Raw genomic sequence first — 21,649 nt, 5'->3', positions numbered from 1 at the left:
TTATAAAACTCTATGATAACACCTTATGATTTATCTGTTAAACTTGATTTTTTTTAATTTACAAATTCTATAGTTTTATCTGTTATTTGGCATACCCTTTTCACACTGTATTTGTTGTTTTCCAAAATATTGTATATTTTGTTAAACTGTATTCATTCCAATATGTATACTATTTGTATTTGTGTTCATTCTAGTTTTCAAGTTGTATTTTGTAATGAAACTTGTATTTCTTTATCAGTTTGTATTCATTCCAATAGGTGTGCAAAATGAATCTGTAGTTATTTAAAAAGCATATTTGTACTCATATATTTTTTTCACTGTGTATTTATATTTTTCTTTAGAATCTTGTATCATTTCTTAAGTCATATTCCTTCCAATATGTATATTATTTGTATTTGTAATCATTCTAGTTTTTATGTTGTATTTTGTATAATGATATATAAAATACAAAAACAATATGATGGAAAAGTGAGAATGAAATATAAAACTAAAAAGGAATAAGTGAATACTTAATGCAATCATTCTTAAATAAAATACATAACTAGTTGACATACCTTTGGAAAGAATATGAAATTAGGAATAAATACAAGATTCCTAAACTATGCAACATGACATTCTGGATGAATACAAATATTAATAGCATACATACTTGTTTGAATGCAAATTCAGAAAGGATACAAAACTCTGAATAAATTATAAATCCAAAACAAACTAATAGAAAATTGTTCTTCCTCAACTTGGTCTTCAACAAGTTTTTCAAAATCTCCAGCACCCAAAAAATTTCTTTTTTAGTAATAGTGTCTTTACCCTTACTGACATGGTTATCTTAAACTTGAATGCAGGTAGAATCGTGAAAAAACTTAGATGCCCTCTCTTGAGCCAATTTAGCCGTAGAGTCTACACAATTTTCGAATAATCCTTGAATAATGCATAAATCAGAAGGGAAAAATCCCCAAAAACTTGATGATTATATGGTATACCTCTTGTAGTTATCTTTGAATTAGACATTGGAGTGCATTTTTTGTGTTTTTATCTAAAACCCTAACTGAAAATAGAGAGATTGGAAAACACAAGAACACACAAAAATCTAAATAGCTTCCAACGAAACATAGAACAATAGAATACAAAAAAAATATCAAAATCAAATTCCTAAAAATTCGAAGAAATCCTAAAGGATGTATACCGAACATATTCTTACCTTAATCAGTGGGCTTGTATGATTGTGAAATTGTGATGTGTATCTCTATGAAGATTTTGTCAATTTCTGAAGAAAAAAATGTGCAATATTTTAAAGAGATAAGCGAGAGAAAGAAGTTTTGGAAGAAGCAATTGAGGGAATACAGTGATGGGATTTTGCCAATTTTTGAAAAAAAAAAAAACATGCAATATTCTAGAGAGAGAAGTTGGAGAAAGAAGGTTTGAAAGAATCGTGAAGGGAAAATCCTCAAAATTTTGTTGATTATATGGGATACCTATTGTAGTCCTCTTTGAATCAGACATTGGAGTATAATTTTTGTTTTCCCCTTATCTAAAATTCTAACTGAAAATGGAGAGATTGAAAAACACAAGAACACACAAAAATCTAAATAGCTTCAAACAAAAACATAGAACAATAGAATACAAAAAAATATCGAAATCAAATCCCTAAAAATTTGAAGAAATCCTAAAGGATGTATGCCGAACATATGTTTTACCTTAATTAGTGGGATTGTATGATTGTGGAATTCATGTGATGCATATCTCTATGAAGATTTTGTCAATTTCTGAAGAAAAAAATCGTGCAATATTTTAGAGAGAGAAGCGGGATAAAAGAGTTTCTGAAAAAGTATGGAAGGAATGGAGTGATGGGAATTCGCAAATTTTTGAAAAAACAAATCGTGCAATATTTTAGAGAGGGAAGCTGGAGAAAGAAGGTTTGGAAGAATAGTGGAGGGAAAAATCCCCCAAAAAATGATGATTATATGGGATACCTCATGTAGTCCTCTTTGAATCAGACATTGGAGTGCAATTTTTGTGCTTTCCCTTATCTAAAATCCTAACTAGAAATGGAGAGATTGAAAAACACAAGAACATACAAAAATCTAAATAGATTCAAATGAAAACATAGAACAATAAAATACAAAAAAAATATCAAAATCAAATCCATAAAAATTTGAACAAATTCTAAAAGATGTATGCCTAACCTATGCTTACCTTAATTAGTGGGATTGTATGATTGTTAAATTTTGATGTATATCTCCATGAAGATTTTGTCAATTTCTGAAGAAAAAGTCGTACAATATATAAGAGAGAGAAGCGGGAGAAAGAAGTTTCGGAATAAGCATGGAGGGAATACAGTTATGAGATTTTGCCAATTTTTGAAAAAAAAAACATGCAATATTTTAGAGGGAGAAGTTGGAGAAAGAAGGTTTGGAAGAATCGTAGAGCGAAATCCCCAAAGAGTTGATGATTATACAGGATACCTCTTGTAATTCTCTTTGAACCAAACATTAGAGTGCAATTTTTGTGTTTTCCCCTTATCTAAAATTCTAACTGAAAATTGAGAGATTGAAAAACACAAGAACACACAAAAATATCAAAATCAAATATCTAAAAATTCGAAGAAATCTTAAAGGATATATGCCGAACCTATGCTTACATTAATCAGTGGGATTGTATGATTATGGAATTGTGACGTATATCTCTATGAAGATTTTGTCAATTTCTGAAGAAAAGAATCGTGCGAAATTTTAGAGAGAGAAGTAGTAGAAAGAAGTTTCAGAAAAAGCATGGAAGGAATAGAGTGATGGGATTTTGCCAATTTTTGAACTAAAATAAATTGTGCAATATTTCAGAGAAGGAAGCTAGAAAAACAAGGTTTGGAAGAATTGTGGAGGGAAAATCCCCAAAAATTTGATGATTATATGGGATACATCTTGTAGTCCTCTTTGAATCAAACATTGGAGAGCAATTTTTGTGATTTCTCCTTATCTAAAATCCTAACTGAAAATGGAGAGACTGAAAACACACAAGAACACACAAAAATCTAAATAGCTTTAAATGAAAACATAGAACAATACAATACAAAAAATATCAAAATAAAATCCCTAAAAATTTGAAGAAGTCCTAAAGGATGTATGTCGTACCCATTCTTACCTTAATCAGTGGGATTGTATGTGTAGACAATAAAATTCGCGTCAAAAAACAATAATCAAAAATGGAAAAATATTGCAACAATCGTATTTATTATTTCAAAGTGCGAGTGTTACAATCTTTATGATTCCTCTGAATTCGCCTTTTCGGATATAATTCAAGGGCCTTTGGAGCTTGTTCTTGAATCTTTGATGAACTTGGACTTTAACTTCATCTTGATCTTGAGCTTAATCTTTCTTGAACTTGATCTTGATCTTTATCTTGATCTTGACTTCTAGTTAAATTCAAGAGCTTTGAGCTTGATCTTGAATCCGGTGCTCTTGATCTTGATCGTTCGTGAACTTGATCTTGAACTTTATCTTGATCTTGATTTCTAGTTGAATTCAAGGACTTCGAGCTTGATGTTGAATCTGGTGGTCTTGATCTTGATCGTTCTTGAACTTGATCTTGATCTTGACTTCTAGTTGAATTGAGCTTGATCTTAAATCCGACGTTCTTGATCTTGATCGTTCTTGAACTTGAACTTTATCTTGATCTTGACTTCTAGTTGAATTCAAGGGCTGCGAGCTAGATCTTGAATCCGGTGGTCTTGATCTTGATCGTTCTTGAACTTGAACTTTATCTTGATCTTGACTTCTTCAAATCTTGAACTTGAACACTTGAATTCTTCAATTCTTGAATTCTCGAATTCTTGAACTTGTAGCTTGTAGAGAAATTGCGGCTTTTGATCCACGAGCTTTCTCTAGCTTGTTGTTCGAATTCTTGGTTCTCTATTCTAAATTATGAGGACCCCTATTTATAGTTTTAAAATTGAGGAGTTGTGATAGGAATAGGATTCCCTTCGACCAATTAGATTTAAGTGGCATGGCATATGGGCTTTATGGTTAGATTTAAATAATTAATTCAATTATATTAATCCATAATATTTATTTGGACTAATATATTCATAAATTTAATATAATTCGAATCATTTTATAAATTTATATTTAATAAATTTTAAATGACTACTATGATTGTGGAATTGTGATGTATATCTCTATGAAGATTTTGTCAATTTTTGAAGAAAATATCATGCAATATTTTAGAGAGAGAAGCGGGAAAAAGAAGTTTCAGAAGAAGCATGGAGGGAAAGGAGTGATGGGATTTTGCTAATTTTTGAGAAAAAAAATCGTGCAATATTTTAGAGAGAGAAGCTGGAGAAAGAAGGTTTAGAAGAATCATGGAGGGAATGGAATGATGGAATTAGATGAGAGAGAGAATGGATAGTTAATTTGTTCCGAAAACGTGGGATTCAATTGATATAATTTTAAAATTAGATTAAAATACACTTAATTTTCATATGATTAAAATATTGTCTTCTTTTAATAATATTTTTAATATATAATTATTTTCAATAAATAAGTTAGGAATCTTGACTAATCAGCTAATTTTTCCATAAAAATACCCTCAAATCTTCCCAAAAGAAAAAAAAAATCTGCATTCGATCAATTTATCTTAAGCACATAAAAATTTACGGACAAACTATGAAGTTCTTCTCTTTTGGTTTGGTTTATACCAAATTACCAATAGACTTTTTTTTTTCTTTTTAATGAGGTAATTAATATAGGGAAAAGGTATGATATACCTCTCAATTTTGTCATTTGGAGTTGATATGTCTCTTGTTATAAAAGTGGAGCGTATATGTCCTTACCGTTATATAAACGGCTCACATATACCCTTTTCTTTTAACGAAAGTGAAAAAATTAATTCAAATTTATTTTTAATTATTTTAAAATATATATATAATCCCATATGGATAGATTTAATCCTCCTCACACATTTTTTTTTGGTTTAACGACTAAATTAAATTTATTATTTTGATGGTCAAATTTGTTTTAAACTATTTTTTCACTTTCATTGAATGAAGGGTATATCTATATATGTGAACTCATTTTGTAACGGTAAGGATATATGTGAGTGTATAACACTAGAGGTATATATAAATCACTTTCATAATGAGAGTATATAGCTTTAAATGACAAAGTTGAGAAATATATCAAGTTTTTTTTCCTATTAATATATTATATCGTGTTTCTTACCCACAACAAACAAAAAAAAATGAATTGAGAGCAAGAAATGAATAAAATTAGAATTAAAACAAACTCAAATTAACGGTAATATGAACCCGTGTGTACAAAAAATTTCTTGATTTTCCTGAAGCTTGGTTTCTCTTCAAGATCCTTGATTTTAGCGGAAGCTTAGTGCAGCTGATTGACTTGTACCTTTTTAGCTTTGCCATAAAAATGGCTCCTCGGGCCAGAATCCAACATCGGCTCCAGCAAGGTGCCAAGTCGAAATCGGATAACAGTAACTGTCAATTTGATCCACTTTGTTGATGGAAAGATCTGGTAAATTGAAAAAAGTATCGTCTTTATCAGTCAACGGAGAAGTTATGAATGTCTCTGTGGACGAAGATGAACTATGCAGCTTGATGTGGCTCGACTCAGCTTTATTTCCGCTGAATGTGGTGGCAGCGGCTTTTGCAGCTGCGATTTGAATGTCCTTGGGGGAATTAGAAGTTGGACGTGGGAGTTGATCAGCTAAATAAGGGAAATTAAGGCAAGCCGAGTGACCTTTAATGGCTAAAGCCGCAACATCATGAGCTCGAGCAGCCATTTCAGCTGACAAATAAGTTCCTAACCATATTCTTGATTTCTTCCTTGGCTCTCGGATTTCTGACACCCATTTTCCCCAATTCCTCCTACGAACTCCTCTATAGGTTGGATGCTTGTCATCATGATCGTCCTGAATAACTGTTTTCCTCTTCTTGTTCTCATTGTCGTCCCTATTGAATTCTTTAACTTTATTCGATTCGTACTCTTTTAGGATCTTAGTGTTAACGTTGCCCTCGTTAAAGGAGGACGAGGATGAAGAAGAAGAATCTAAGCTATTTGATTTTTCAAGTTGAACTTTCATTATTGTGATCATTAGAGTGGTAAGGTAAAGAATGTATAAGAAGGATAGTATATAGTAAGTAGTACATTAATTAATAAAATAGAAAAATGGTTGCTTGTATACAAAATACAATGGTTCTTGTTGTATAAATTGGTAAATATTCATTTATATAAAGTAAGTATAAAGGAAATAAAGAAGAATGGACCGTTGGCCACGAGGGTGTGTACAGATGAACTATTTTGTGACCCATGTGGCAAAATGACTTTTCTTTTCTTTTCTTTTTTTGTTTTTTCAAAAAGAAGAAAAAGAAAAGGGAGAATAAACTTTTAAAGTGTAGTACGTATTTTTCGGCATCATCACAGGGAAGAGAAAATTCTCATTACAAAAGAACCATGTAATTCACATTGGATCTTTGTACCAATACATGATCTATTGATAGAAAGGGTAATATAGAGAAAATTGTCAAAAATGTCTTTAAACTATGTTAAATTGAATAAAAATGCACTATACATGACCTTTAACTTTACATCAACTGGCAACAATGGCCTTTAACTTTAGTTGTGCACAAGTAAGCAGTTAAACTTGTATAAAACTGAACAAATAGACACATTCGTCCTACATAACACCCTACATAGTGATTTTGTGTCATACGTGGCGTCCTACATGTATTATGTCATGTAGGGTACATGTGTCTACTTGTTCAATTTTATAAAAGTTTAAGTGTCTACTTGTGTACACTCAAAGTTAGAGGGCATAGTTGTCTGTTGAAATCAAGTTAAGGATAATGTTTATATATTATGCCTAATTAATAATTTGGTCCTAAAATATCCCTATTATTATTTAATATGTTAAAAATACTCTGACTTAATAGTTCGGTCTTCATTGATTGCTACAGTTTACTGAATTTTAATTATTATAATTTTCATTTTGGGTGTATATATTCCACATGGTAATAAATAAAAAAATTAAAATATATATAATGACTTTGTTATGGCTGCTTTCATTCTTATACTACAAGTTTCAACAAACTCTAAACTATACCAGTCAGTCAATGCAGGATTTACGTACCTAATCTCTATCCTTTGTTTTTGTTTTTTTTCATACAATTGTAGTTAGGTTTATATTGCACAATTTAGTTGCATACTAAACTTGGAGACCGGTGCAGGAGTTATAGTTGGTTGACCAATAAAAGTCTTGACAAGGAAACATAGAAAATTGCAGAGGCGGAGCTAGTAGCCTGTATACATATTCGCCAGAATTCAATAGATTTTAGTAGGGGTGTCAAAAATGAATCCAAACATAGGTAACCCGTCCAATCTGCCTAGAATTTTATGGGTTGGGCTCAAGATAATTTGAATTAGGTTCAATCTCAACTCATTCAAGTCTAACCCATTTTAAGAGAATCCTCAATTGAACCCAATTCAATCTCCAATTTCAACCCGTTTTAAAACTCTTTACTAAGATATGTTTCTATATTAAAGGTATGAATTATTATCTATTTAACATTTTTTAGGATTTATCTATCCATTTGTTACTTTTTTAAAAAAAAAAATTGACCTGAAATTCGAATTGTGATTATAAAAGTTAAATATCACTATGTTAAAATTATTGAGATTAATTGGGTCGAATTGGGCGGGTCAAGACCCAACCCGTGTTTTAGCCCATTTGAACCCAACTCATTTGAGCCCAAAGTAAACTTGGGCGGATCAAGACCCAACCCGATTTCTATTTCAATCCATTTTAATATCTTCAATTTCAACCCAACCCGCCCATTTGACACCCCCTAGATTTGAGATAGTACAAAAGAGAAGTGTTGAGTTTCATCTACGAATAATTCGTGTCATTTCAAATTTATTAGCTGATAGGTAAATCGAGTCTTACTTCAGCTTCTTTTTAACTTCACTTAATGAGTTAATGATTGTTGTTGAGCCATATATTTATATTACTAAATTCATTATAAATATACTAATATTAAATTTAAAACTTAATTATTATCACTTAAAATCATTATCATAAATTTCAGACCCATAAAATTGAAATGTTAACTTTGTCTTGTATAGTTGGAAAACAAAATTTTGCCATTTTATGAAAGAAAAAAAAAGTAATTGATTTGATTATTTTTTTATAATTAATGGAAGAAGGCAAATCTACTTTTTTGGTTAATAAATTCAAACTGGAGTTCAGATCTATTTTCCACTAATTTGGAATTTTGTTACTAGGGAAGGAGACAAAAAAAAATGAAAGCCAACACATTATGACCTTTATGAGAAAATCTTGTGGTTTCTAACAAAATGAAATCAATTAATCAGAATATCTCGAATTTTCAATGACATGTGGTTCTGGAAAAGATATAAAAAAAAACTAAATTATAAATTTTAGAAATAAAAAGAAATTAAATTCACTTTGATACACATGACTCACAAGTCACATGTAGTGGGTCCAAATTAAACGAGTTCAAAAGTGGGTCCTTTACTCCTCATAATTTACTTGCCTAATTGGCTAATTTGATTAAGAAATTTGGGAATATTATTTTATATTTTCAAGTTTTGACACTGACTAATGACTATATTATTTTTTTATATAGAAAGGTGAAGACGACCAGGACGATCAAGGGTAGTTTGGTAATTTTACGTTGACATCCAATTTCTAGAATCGTCTGTATTCTTCTCCACCATTCCAAGCAGAAACAAAAAAAATAAAATAAACGCAACATCTCCTCAATTTCATACCATTGTTTCAATTCTCTTTATCTTCTTACACTTGTTACCCAAATCTTCCTCAAGCTCAACTTGGGTATCCATCTTCCTTATACCTCTTCGTCTCTTTTGTGCTCAAACTGGGTATCCGTCTTTACTATCAATTAATTTGTATGCTAAAGTGGGTTGCCTAACTATTGATGATAATACCCTACAACTCTTTTTACATATGTGTGTGCATATACACACTTGATGCATATGCTTAGGTTTCTTGTTCCGTTTTTGTTTGTGGGTCTGCAACCCGTGTAAAATGTAAACCTGTTTGGTTTTAAAGATTCAATTTATTGATTTGGAAACCTTTTATTAGTTGATTTGTATATTCTTTTCAGGTATAATTTACAGGAATTGCACTGGAACAAAGATTCAACTGATCAAGATGTCACCTACAACTCCAAGAGTAACTTCAAAGTCGGGGAAGGGAAGGTAAACCTGACTAGACACTTACATTGTTCGGACACTACTAAAAAAACAGTGAATAGCGACCTAAAAATTTCCGACCTCAAATGGAGGTCGGTAATTTCTGACCTCCGGAGATCGGTATTTACAAGTAGTCGATTTTTATGCAAAATAAAGCGGGAAAACCAAATTCCAACCTCTGGAGGTCGGAATTTTTCCCGTAAAAAATGAATTACAATAAAAACTGACCTCTTGATGTCTGTATTCAACAAATAAATAAATAACAATATTTTATTTTTTCTCAATAGGTTTTGTGTAAAATAAAAAACAAAAAAAATTATAATACCGACTTCTGTATGTCGGTAAAATTAAATAGTAAAAATAAATTAATATAAAATATCGACCTCATGAGGTCGGTATTTTTTATATTTAATTGAGAAAATAATACCGACATCAAGAGGTCGGTTTTTATTGCAATTCATTAAAAATTCCGACCTCCTGAGGTCGGAATTTTTTCTCAATTAAATATTTTACAATACCGACTTCCGAATGACGGTAAAATTAAATAGTATGTAATTAAAATACCGACCTCATGAGGTCATGAGGTCGGTATTTTTATTTCATCTAATTACTATTAATTAAAGCGACATCCGGAGGTCGCTATTTTTATTTCATCTAATTACTTTTAAAAGCGACATCCGGAGGTCGGTTTGCGGTTTGCGGAAAAATCAAATTCCGACCTCAGGAGGTCGAAATTTTTCCCAGAAAATGAATTACAATAAAAACCGACCTCTTGATGTCGATATTATTTTCTATTTTGGTTTAATTTTATTTAAATCGTCTTCCTGAGGACGATTGTGTGTTATGTAATAAATTAATATTTTCAATTAACTTTAAATAAATTGTCCTCCGAATGACGGTTTTATACAAGTTAAAAAATAATTTAATATAAATTACCAACCTCCCGATATCAATATTATTTAATTAACATGATTACTTTTATTTATCTTAAAATTTAATGTGATACTGACCTCATGACGTCGGTATTTTTTATTAAATCTAATTACTTTCAATAAAAGCGACATCCGGAGGTCAGTTTGTTTAAAATATTCCTATTAATACTCATAATTTTGCTATTGTGCATAATACTAAAATTTCATTTTACACCTACAATTAATTGTTCAAAAAGTGTAACAATTTTGTATACTTTTATAAATAAAAAGTTAGAATTCATGAAATAAATAAAAAAATATCTATAATCCATATTTAGAGTATGAAACTACGTTGATATGAATTAGAAGATAATTATACTTATATTTCTAGAGTAATGTACAAATTCTATCAGTCCGTCGTCTAATCATTAACTTAATATCTCATGTCATGATGTAGAGGTGAAGAGCTAACATATAATCCATTCGAGTATGAAATGCGAGATAGTATTATTATATACGTTAAAGCTAATTGAATGGATGTTAAGTGTAGTGACCACTTCCTAATTATGATGACATGTAAACGATACCTTATCGGAGTATGAAATACGTTGATTAATTATATACTCCTCGAGTAGCTTAACAAATCAAGTCTTATATACTAGTGGTTTAGATATGAATACATTATCAATTAAAGAAATACCGAGGATCAATTCAAGGAGATTTATATATTAAATTTGATATTGATAACTTTTGTTGATCAATAAAATTAAATTTATATAATTAGGAGTTATATAATTTAAATTTATAAAATTAACTTGATCGATAAATTAAATTTATTAAATTAAACTTTTGTTGATCATATATATATATATATATATGTTTAATTAATAAAATCAAACTCAAGAGCTGAGTTTATATTAAAATAAATTAATAAATACCGACCTCTTTAGGTCGGTATATTTAAATTATTATTTTATTTAAATAATATCGACTTCACGAGTCGGTATTTATTAAATATTTTTAAATATAGATAATTATGTTTAAAAATACCGGCATTCCGTGGTCAATAAATTAAACAATTCTCTTTAAAAAAGAAGGATAATATCAAGTCTCACTCCTAAGTCCTAAGTGAAGTCTCAAAACCTAAGTGAAGTCTCACTCCTCACCCCCGCCTCACCCCCGACCCACCCCATCGGCGCCCATCCCCACCCCCCCGACCCACCCCATCCGTGCCCATCCCCACCCTCCCCGACCGGCGCCACGCCACCATCCCCGACCAGCACCACACCGCGCCACCATCGCAGTAGCAGAGGAAGGTCGAGCGCAGCTGCAGAGGTAGAGGAAGGTTGCGCCCAGCAGCAGGAGGTCGCGCCGCCTCCATGTCAGTTTTCTCAGTTCGCACCACCATCCCCGACCTTCTTACTCAAGGTGAATTGTTAGAACCTCCATAAAAGATTACTTTTTGTTTCTATTTAGTTGAAGTATCTCAAAATTAGAGTACTAATATACTTAGTTTTATTGATTGTTAGTTAGTAAGTGAATGATTTAGGGTTTTTGATTCTTAGTTTGAATTAGGGATTGTTTTATTGTTAGTTTGTGTTTGTTGCTTGTGAATTGAAAATTTTAATGTTAGGGTTAGTTTGAATTAGGGTGTCTTAGGATTTATTTGAAATTCGGTATTTCTTGAGTTAATTAGTTTGATTTTGGAATTGTAAGATTAGATTGAATTAAGGTATTTAAGGAGTTGTTTGAATTTGGGTACTATTTGAGTTAGTTTGAATTATTATTGAGATTTTAGGACTAATAGTTTGAATTTGGGATTAGGAATAGCTAGCTAATTTGAATTTATGATTTTAGCACTAGTTAGATTTTGGGATTTTAGGGCTAGTTCGAATTTGTGATTTTAAGACTAGTTTGAATTTTGAATTTAGGACTAGTTTGAATTATTATAGAGATTTTAGGACTTTTAATAGTTTGAATTTGGGATTTTAGCACTATAGTTTGATTTTTGAATTCTAGGAGTACTTTCAATTTGTGATTTTAAGGCTAGTTTGATTTGAAATTTAGGACTAATAGTTTGAATTATATTTGATATTTTAGGACTAATTAATAGTTTGAAGTTGGGACACTAGCTAGCTAGTTTGAATTTAGAAGTTTAGGGATTTGAATTACAACATAATTAGAATTTATAATTAATTATTACTTATAATTAATTATAACTTGAATTTACTATAAATTGAACTTAATTAGGAATATGAACTTGAAATTAGAACTTGAACTTGTATATGAAGTTTATATTTAACTAATTTAAGAACTTTTCGTGTTAGGCAACTGAGGAAGCTCAACATCTAAAAAAGTTGATACAAGACTATATTGCTTCTTTCATCAAAGTTGGAGATAAGGTTGGTGCTTCTAAATTTCTTAAGTTCAAGTACTATTGTTTTCAATAATGTGTTTGTGTCCATCTAGTATTAATACTTAGCTTTAATTTTGTGATAATTTTTTTGTGTCTGTTGAGTGTTTGTTAAGCATAAGTACCAACACTAGTTGATCCTATTGATGACAAAATTTATTTTCTTACAAGATCGATTTGTGTCCATCTAGTGTTGATATTAAGCTTTAATTTAGGAATAATGTGTTTGTTAAGCATAAGTATCAACACTAGTTGATCCTATTGATGACAAAATTGATTTTCTTGCAAGATCGATTTGTGTCTATCCAGTGTTGACACTTAGCTTTAAATTTAGAAATAATATATTTGTTAAGCATAAGTACCAACAATAGTTGATCCTATTGATGACAAGATTGATTTTCTTGCAAGATCGATTTGTGTCCATCTAGTGTTGACACTTAGCTTTAAATTTAGAAATAATATATTTTTTAAGCATAAGTACCAACAATAGTTGATCCTATTGATGACAAAATTGATTTTCTTGCAAGATCAATTTGTGTCCATTTAGTGTTGACACTTAGCTTTAAATTTAGAAATAATATATTTGTTAAGCATAAGTACCAACACTATTTGATCCTATAGATGATAAAATTGATTTAGTTGGTGTATTTTGTTGTTGGAATTAAGTCAAAACTAAACTAGGTAAAGTTAAAAAGTTGTTATGTTGTTTAAATAAGTTAAAATAAATAATGTGGTTTAGTTAGTGAATTTAGTTGTTGGAATTAAGTCAAAACTAATGTAGTTAAAGTTAAAAGTTGTTAAATTGTTTAAATAAGTTAAAATAAATATTGTGGGTTAGTTAGTGAATTTAGTTGTCGGAATTAAGTCAAAACTAAACTAGTTAAAGTTAAAAAGTTGTTAAGTTGTTTGAATAAGTTAAAATAAATAATGTTGGTTAGTTAGTGAATTTAGTTGTTGGAATTAAGTCGAAACTAAACTAGTTAAAGTTAAAAAGTTGTTAAGTTCGTTTAAATAAGTTAAAATAAATATTGTGGTTTAGTTAGTGAATTAAGTAGTTGGAATTAAGTCAAAACTAAACTAGTTAAAGTTAAAAAGTTGTTAAGTTGTTTGAATAAGTTAAAATAAATAATGTGGATTAGTTAGTAAATTTAGTTGTCGGAATTAAGTCAAAACTAAACTAGTTAAAGTTAAAAAGTTGTTAAGTTGTTTGAATAAGTTAAAATAAATAATGTGGGTTAGTTAGTGAATTTAGTTGTTTGAATTAAGTCAAAATTAAACTAGTTAAAGTTAAAAAGTTGTTAAGTTGTTTGAATAAGTTAAAATAAATAATGTCGTTTAGTTGGTGAATTTAGTTGTTGGAATTAAAATTATCATTATTGTTTGAGTAGATGGATCCTGATCGTAGTTGGATGTATAATAGAAACAATCATGGTCGAGCGGGTATGATTCCAGAATTCGCAGAAGGTGTCACTAGATTTATAAATCATGCAAAGACACTTGATGATTTTTTAACTTCAAGATTGATTAGGTGTCTGTGTGTTAATTGTGAAAATGTGAGATATCATACAACAGAGACTATTGCTATGCATCTTATGATGAATGGATTCAAATCAGGGTATACAGTTTGGACTAGTCATGGTGAGGTTGAAAGTGACACTATGTTTAATAACTTTGTTATCGGTGAAAGTAGTAGATCTACCGAGCATAATTATTTTCAAGGTTCTAGAATGTCAGATATGGTCGATGATGCTTTTGGGATGCATTCTGATTTTGAACAAGGAGAAAATGTAAAAGAAGCTCCTAATGAAGAAACAAACATCTTTTATGAACAATTGCGTGATTGTAGTTGTCATTTGTTCAACGGGAGTCAACACTCTAAATTGTCTGTTGCAGTTAAATTATTAAGTATCAAATTTGACAATAATATTTCTCAAGGAGCAATGATAGATCTTATAAAGGAATTAGTTGATCCCAATGTAGAGATTCATGATTCTTATTATAAAGCAAATGCATTGGTGTCTAAGTTAGGACTCTCCTCAATAAGAATTGATTGTTGTGAAAAAGGTTGCATGTTATACTATAAGGAGGATGTCGATCTAGAGTCTTGTAAGTTTTGTAGTCACCCTCGCTATAAGACTGGTTCTATCGGAAAGAAACTTGCTATTAAGGCGATGCATTATTTACCTCTTATACCAAGTTTGAAGAGGTTGTATGCATCAAATAGCTCTGCTCCTTATATGAGATGGCACCGTGAAAATAGAAGGCCACCTGGTGTCATGTGTCATCCATCTGACGGAGAGGCTTGGAAACATTTTGATAGAACTTATCCAGATTTTGCCGCTGAACCAAGGAATGTTAGGCTGGGTTTGTGTGCGGATGGTTTCACCCCTTTTTCAGTTGGGGTTGCACCATATTCTTGTTGGCCTGTGTTTATTACACTGTATAATCTTCCACCTGAGATGTGTATGACAAGTCCATATATATTTCTAAATTATGTCATTCCTGATCCGAGTAATCCAAAAAGCAAGATTGATGTGTACTTACAACCTTTGATTGATGAATTGAAATTGTTGTGGTCTGAGGGGGTAGAAACATGGGACATTTCTCGTAAATGAAATTTCAACATGCGTGCAACTTTAATGTGGACTATTAATGATTTTCCTACCTATGGAATGCTATCTGGATGGACGACTGCTGGAAAGTTAGCATGTCCCTACTGTATGGAAGATACTAAATCATTCACATTGAAACATGGGCGAAAAAATTCATGGTTTGATTGTCACCGTCGGTTCTTGCCACCTGATCATGAGTTTAGGAGAAAGAAATATGCATTTAAAAAGAATAAAACTAAACGAGATGGTCCACCCCCAATATTAACAGGTGATGATATTTGGGAAAGGGTTCAAAATTTTCCAAAGGTAACTGAGGAACCACCGTACAAATTTGATGGGTATGGTGTTTCATATAATTGGACTAAACAAAGTATATTCTAGGAGTTACCTTATTGGAAGGATAATTTGCTTAGACATAATCTTGATGTCATGCATATTAAAAAGAATTATTTTGATAATCTGTTCAACACTGTAATGGATGTGACTGGCAAGACAAAAGATAATGTTAAAGCGAGACTTGACTTACCAGAATATTGTAGACGATCGGAGTTGCATTTACAGGAGTATGCCAACAACAAGTTACTTAAGCCCAAGGCTAGTTATTCATTCACAATGGAACAGAAGAGAAAAATTTGTGAGTGGGTGGAAAGCTTGAAAATGCTAGATGGATATGCCTCAAATTTGGGATAGAGGGTTGACATTGAGGTGGAATATTACATGGGATGAAAAGTCACGACTGTCATGTTTTCATGGAACAATTACTTTCGATTGCTTTTTGTGGATTGCCTGAAAACATATGGAAACCAATGACAGAGATCAGTTTGTTCTTCAAAGACTTGTGTTCCAGCACATTGAGAGTAGAGAATCTGGTTCGGATGGCCAAAAATATCGTTGTTATTAGTAATAAGTTGGAGAAGATTCTTTCACCTGGGTTCTTTGATGTGATGGAACATCTTCTCATTCACCTTGTTCATGAAGCCTTACTGGGAGGTCCAGTCCAATATAGGTGGATGTATCCTTTTGAGCGGTAAGTAACTATAACATATTTATTCTTATTTCATAAATCGTTCATATATCTTTTGAAATTATATATCTAATATAAAATTTTACAGGAGCATTGGCAAGTCTAAAAGGGGTATTAAGAATAAGCATAGGGTGGAGGGCTGTATGGTTCAAGTATATCTAGCTAAAGAAAGATCCCACGTTTGTTCTTACTACTTTGATGATTATGTGTCGTGTTTGAGAAACAGACCTAATCGACATGATGCTACTGGGAATGATCCTGCAGTGCAATCATTATCAATCTTCAACCAACCGGGTAAGGGTTTAAAAAAGCGTACATTGCGCAAACTTACCGAAAAGGAGAAAAAATCTGCAGAGCTTCATGTCTTGTTGAATTGTCCAGAAGTCCAACCCTTCTTAGAGTAAGAAAATTAAATATGTAAACAACATATATTCAACTCCGATTATTAAGGAAACTAACTGTATTTTCAATGTTGTTCTACAGATATTTTGTGAGCCAATATGGTCATGATCAAGTGTTTCCATCATTTATAACGTGGTATACTAATTGGGTAAGTGTTATAAAATATATACCTATTAAGAGATTAGTGTACTCTTCTTTCTACTAACATTGCTTTTAATTTACTAACCATATATAGGTCTACAATTCAGAAAATGCTGCCACATTTGATCAATTTTTCAAGGGTATGTCTTGGGGATCGATTACAATTCACACAATGTCTCAATATAACATAAATGGTTTTAAATTTTTCACAGAGAAATACTCAAAGAATAAGAAAACTAATAATAGTGGTGTTTGGGTTAAAGGTGATGATGGAAATCAAAATGAGAATGTTGATTATTTTGGCATTCTACAAGAGATTGTAGAGTTGGAGTATTCGGGTTGGCCAATCAAAAGAATAGTACTTTTCCAATGCAAGTGGTTTGATCCAACTTCAAGAGGTACGAGGGAGCTTAAGCAGCATAATATCATTGAAGTCAAGCACACTAGGAAGTATGAGGCTTATGATCCTTTTATTAATGCACAGAATGCTAAGCAAGTGTACTATGCTCCTTATCTGTTGCGTAGGGATAAGTCTGATTGGTGGGTTGTAATCAAAACAAAACTGATGGGGCGAGTGGAAGTTGAGAATGAATTGGATGTTTCATATCAAAATGAAATATCAAGTGTTCATCAAGTAGTGGATGCTAAGTTAGAAATGAATTTGGAGCATCCTGATCACATTTTAGAAGAAGTTAATAGAGAAGAGTTAGATATGCCAACAAATATGGAGGAGGATGAGGAGGAAACTTTCGAAGAGGATGAATGGATAGATGAGGAGGAAACTTCCGAAGATGATGCATGTGAATGGATAGATGATGAAGAAACTTCCGAAGAGGATGAATAACAATTTGTATGTTTAGTTAGTGGATTTTTAGCTATTCATATTTGAGTATACTTTATATTTTAGTAGTTTTAACTTTTGTTAGACATTGTGAAAGACTATTTGGATTAAGCCTTATGTTATGATAACTTTGTTTGATATATTTGTTCGACATTGTGACATTATTTTGTACTACTTTGTTTTAATCTTTATATTTAATTGATATAGATGGTAGATAAAGACAAGGGTAAATAAAAAAAAAATCGCTAATCCAAAAGAGAAATTTAAGGCCAATGCTATGAGAAGGCCCACTAGGGTCGTGATATCTGATGAGCCCTCTCGAGTTAATATTTTAAAACGAGCCTCAGTTTCAACTACTCAGTCGGCACACCAGTCACATAATGCCTCTACTCATGTGGCTCCACAATCTGGTTATACTATATCTACACCCACTGTGGTACCTAGTTCGGGGTATCAAACTTTGCAGGGCTATTCACATCTTGGTCGTGGGTCTACCATACCATCATCTAGTGCTAGTCAGTGCAATAGTTTGAATACTAGTAATGGATCAATTGGACTTTCCAATCTTCATCTCGAATCCAATGGCTCGGAGCCTAATACTCCTACCACCCAACACTCAGATGCACATGGTCCTCAGCCAGGCGATAGAGACAATTTTCGGAGACTCATCATCGAGCCATTAGGATACAAGTATGATTTAATTATGTTTTATCTTTCATTTATCTATTTATGTTTTAATTGATTGATTATTTTTTGTTAACTCTACTTTGTCAATGAACTCGTATTTCAGCTTACGTCCGGATGTGGGTATGACAAAGATTATTTTAAAGTGCATCGGAACTCACTATAATGGTGTGTATCCGAATTGGAGTTCGATTCCACTTGACACCCAAGGGCAGATGTTCAATGAATTTAAGGTAAGAATATATATAAATTAAATTCACATCATATACATTTAAATTCTCTAGTCATTTGAACAATAAATATTTAGTTATTTTTTATTACAGAAATATTATGTATGGGCTCCCGAACACGAGGATGACATTCAAGTGAACTTCAAGCTTAAAGCTTCAAAGTTGCTTTCTAGCACATTTTGTGATTGTCGGAGAGAAAACATAATGCCTAAGTTTATGTTACCGGATCGATGGGCTCTGTTACTGAAACATTGGAGTACTGATGAAAAATTTAAAAAGAGGAGTGAGATTGGGAAGATGGCTCGTGCATCAGAAAGGGAGGCTCTTTGCACACTGGTGGAGCTATTAGCCAGGTTGCTAGGAAGGAAAGAATGGTATACTTTCTTAATTTAGTAAAATATTTTTTTTCTTTTTTGATTAGTACTTTTTGGAGATTAATGAGATCATATTCTATATATGTTATTTGCAGGAAAAAGAGTTGGGTAGGCTGGTAGCTGTAGCAGAGATGTTCAAGGTTACTCACGTCAAGAAGAGTGCGAACCCCACAGAAAAAGAAAGATGGATTGAGCCACGTGCTCAAGATACATATGTAAGAACTTCATTCAAACTATCTTTTTTTCTTTTCCTTGTATATATTACATTCTTATTCGTAGAGTTCTTTGTTTAAATTACATGATAGGTATATACGAATATCTCAGGAATATCGTAGTACTCTACCTCTTGAGAGTCGGGACAGACCATTTACACAAGAAAAAAACAAGAATCTTTGGAAACAGAGTGCTGGTGAACCGATTAGAGGTTCAATCTACGGCTATCCAAAAAAGGCGTATCAGGAGAAGAAGTCTTGGTATTGTGGTTCATCATCCTCAAGCTTTGATGGCGGGGATAGAGAGACAATATCTGCAATGGAGAGTAAGATAGCTTATCTCAATGCCGAGCTTGCTGCTGTAGCCGAAAAAAAGAAGAAGAGAGAAGAAAAAGAGAAGAAGAGAGAGGAGGAGATTGCGGCAGCAAAGGAGGTAGAGAACAAGAGGTATGCAGTGCTTCAGGCCCAACTAACTTTTCTTTTTGAATCAGAAAATATTCTTCCTCCATGTCCGGCCAGTAGTGATGAGAATGATAAGTCTGATAAGGAAAGTGAGGGTGATGAGAATGGTAAGTCTGACAAGGAGAGTGAGGGTGAATAGGAGTAGTTGTATCTATTTGACATTTTAGACTTCTATATTTTTGGAATTGTTTAATTTGATCGTATTTTAGTTTATTTTGAAGTTGGATGAAGTTTATTTTGAAATAGTTTAATGTATATGTTGAAAATATTGTGTTGTTTTGGTTAGATGAAGTTTATTTGGCTTTAGGTTGTTTTGGTATAAATATGTAGGTGGACAACTAAAAATTACAGCAATTTGCTGCCTGTTTTGTAGCAGAAAACCGACCTCTGGAGGTCAGAATTTCAAAAATAAAAAGATAAAATACCGACCTCTGGAGGTCGGAATTTCAACATTACAAAAATAAAAATACCGACCTCCGGAGGTCAGAATTTCAACATTACAAAAATAAAAATATCGACCTTCGGAAGTCGGAATTTCAACATTACAAAAATAAAAATACCGACCTCCGGAGGTCAGAATTTCAACATTACAAAAAATAAAAATACTGACCTCCCGAGGTCAGAATTTCAACATTACAAAAATAAAATTACTGACCTCCGGAGGTCGGAATTTTAAAAATACAAAAATAAAAATACCAGCCTCCGGAGGTCGAAATTTTAAAAATACAAAAATAAAAATACCGACCTCTGGAGGTCAGAATTTCAACATTATAAAAATAAAAATACCGACCTCCGGAGGTCAGAATTTCAACATTACAAAAATAAAAATACCGACTCCGGAGGTCAGAATTTCAACATTACAAAAATAAAAATACCGACCTCCGGATGTCGCTATTCCAATTTTGACCTCAGGAAGTCGAAAATAATAATATATGAATTTTCCGACATAAAATAAAAACTGACCTCGAGAGGTCAGTAAATACCGACCTCCAGAGGTCGGTATTGAATAGCGACCAAGCTTTTTCCGACCTAAGTTGGGATGTCGGTTTTAGGTCGGTATTTCAGGAAATACCGACCTCCGGAGGTCGGTATTTGTAGGTCGGTATTCACTTTTTTTTAGTAGTAGAATTTCACACCACCATTCATGTTGGTATTTGATTCGGGTGCACATTTAGTGGTTGAATTGTTCATCACATAAATTTAGGATTGAAAAGAAAGGATTCGAGTGCGGGTATGAGTGTTGTGATAGGACAAATAAATGTATATTACGACATATAAATCAAAATACAAATGTCAGGATCACTGTTTCACATGCTGCCTGCTCTTGACGAAAGGTGCATTTCAATATCTCTGGAACAAGTCCAGTGTTTCCCATGCGCCTTCGTGTTTTATTATAATTCGGGTCAGTAGTATCTTCTAATTGATCTGCTCTGCTATATAATAAATAATATATGATCATGAAACCAAAATACAAATATAGATGAGCCCTTCTTATCTATCTTCAGATACATAACGTGTACTCGAGATTGAGCACATATAAAAACAGTGTTGTGCGTGTTATCATTTTAACAAAACCTTTAAATGTAATTTTGTTCATTATGTCTCCAGGAGTCGGAAAAAGGATAATGGCATGTACCAGTTCTCTCACAACTTGAATCTGAAGATGTGCATTAGGCATGCCAATTCACCCATGACAAATCAAAATTCAGCTAGTGTAAACATATGTAAGTTTCTTTTATCAAAGAAAAAACAAATGGATACAAGATAGTCTTCTGTAAAATTTGACGGATTGGCCAAGTGGCCTAAGTGCCAAATTTGGCTCAAATATCCTCCAAACATCCCATGTACATATTGAAAATATCATCTTTATCCCCATTCTCTATTCTTGTTTTCTAGCTAAAAGAGTGAAATATCAAAAGATGTGTGATTGTATATAACCTTAGGACTTGAATGAGTTATTTGAACTCAATAACTTCAGACTGCTGTATTTTTCAAACTACCCCTCCCCAACTCTCAATTACTTATGAATTGATGTCAAGTACACCTTTCTATTCATTGTCTGTTCTTCTGTTTTGTTGTGTATACATATATATTTCTACTATAT

The 21,649-nt window shown here is 32.0% G+C and overlaps 3 protein-coding genes across 3 annotated transcripts; 2 read left to right on the top strand and 1 right to left on the bottom strand.

Annotated features, from left to right (window-relative positions):
- Positions 1 to 5,332: 5,332 nt before the first annotated feature.
- Positions 5,333 to 6,177, bottom strand: LOC125865659 (ethylene-responsive transcription factor ERF038-like). The gene has a single exon (XM_049545861.1). The coding sequence runs from the start codon at positions 6,097 to 6,099 to the stop codon at positions 5,398 to 5,400; it is 702 nt and encodes a 233-aa protein (XP_049401818.1). The 5' UTR covers positions 6,100 to 6,177; the 3' UTR covers positions 5,333 to 5,397.
- A 1,176-nt stretch (positions 6,178 to 7,353) lies between these two features.
- On the top strand, positions 7,354 to 15,178 carry LOC125863709 (uncharacterized). The gene is made up of 5 exons (XM_049543737.1): positions 7,354 to 7,369; positions 9,152 to 9,245; positions 11,455 to 11,578; positions 12,478 to 12,552; positions 13,952 to 15,178. Exons 1-5 carry the CDS (start codon positions 7,354 to 7,356, stop codon positions 15,176 to 15,178), a joined length of 1,536 nt encoding a protein of 511 aa, XP_049399694.1.
- Positions 15,179 to 17,860: 2,682 nt separating this feature from the next.
- Positions 17,861 to 19,684, top strand: LOC125863708 (uncharacterized). The gene is made up of 5 exons (XM_049543736.1): positions 17,861 to 18,273; positions 18,374 to 18,500; positions 18,591 to 18,833; positions 18,967 to 19,086; positions 19,196 to 19,684. The coding sequence occupies exons 1-5, from the start codon at positions 17,861 to 17,863 to the stop codon at positions 19,682 to 19,684; spliced, it is 1,392 nt and encodes a 463-aa protein (XP_049399693.1).
- Positions 19,685 to 21,649: the final 1,965 nt, after the last annotated feature.

The sequence above is a fragment of the Solanum stenotomum genome, chromosome 5 (assembly GCF_019186545.1).
Source record: "Solanum stenotomum isolate F172 chromosome 5, ASM1918654v1, whole genome shotgun sequence".
Taxonomy (NCBI): Eukaryota; Viridiplantae; Streptophyta; class Magnoliopsida; order Solanales; family Solanaceae; genus Solanum; species Solanum stenotomum.
The sequence above is the reverse complement of the archived record's forward strand: the minus strand, read 5'-3'. Positions and strand labels throughout refer to the sequence as shown.

Bases quoted from the DNA above. Each gene is read 5' to 3' on its own strand.
- LOC125865659 (XM_049545861.1), bottom strand. From the start codon at position 6,099: ATGATCACAATAATGAAAGTTCAACTTGAAAAATCAAATAGCTTAGAT.
- LOC125863709 (XM_049543737.1), top strand. The intron at 9,246-11,454 runs GTAAACCTGACT...CCACCATCGCAG, and splicing joins TCAAAGTCGGGGAAGGGAAG to TAGCAGAGGAAGGTCGAGCG. The intron at 11,579-12,477 runs GTGAATTGTTAG...TTTTCGTGTTAG, and splicing joins CCCCGACCTTCTTACTCAAG to GCAACTGAGGAAGCTCAACA.
- LOC125863708 (XM_049543736.1), top strand. From the start codon at position 17,861: ATGAGAAGGCCCACTAGGGTCGTGATATCTGATGAGCCCTCTCGAGTT. The intron at 18,274-18,373 runs GTATGATTTAAT...CTCGTATTTCAG, and splicing joins ATCGAGCCATTAGGATACAA to CTTACGTCCGGATGTGGGTA. The intron at 18,834-18,966 runs GTGGAGCTATTA...TGTTATTTGCAG, and splicing joins GGGAGGCTCTTTGCACACTG to GAAAAAGAGTTGGGTAGGCT.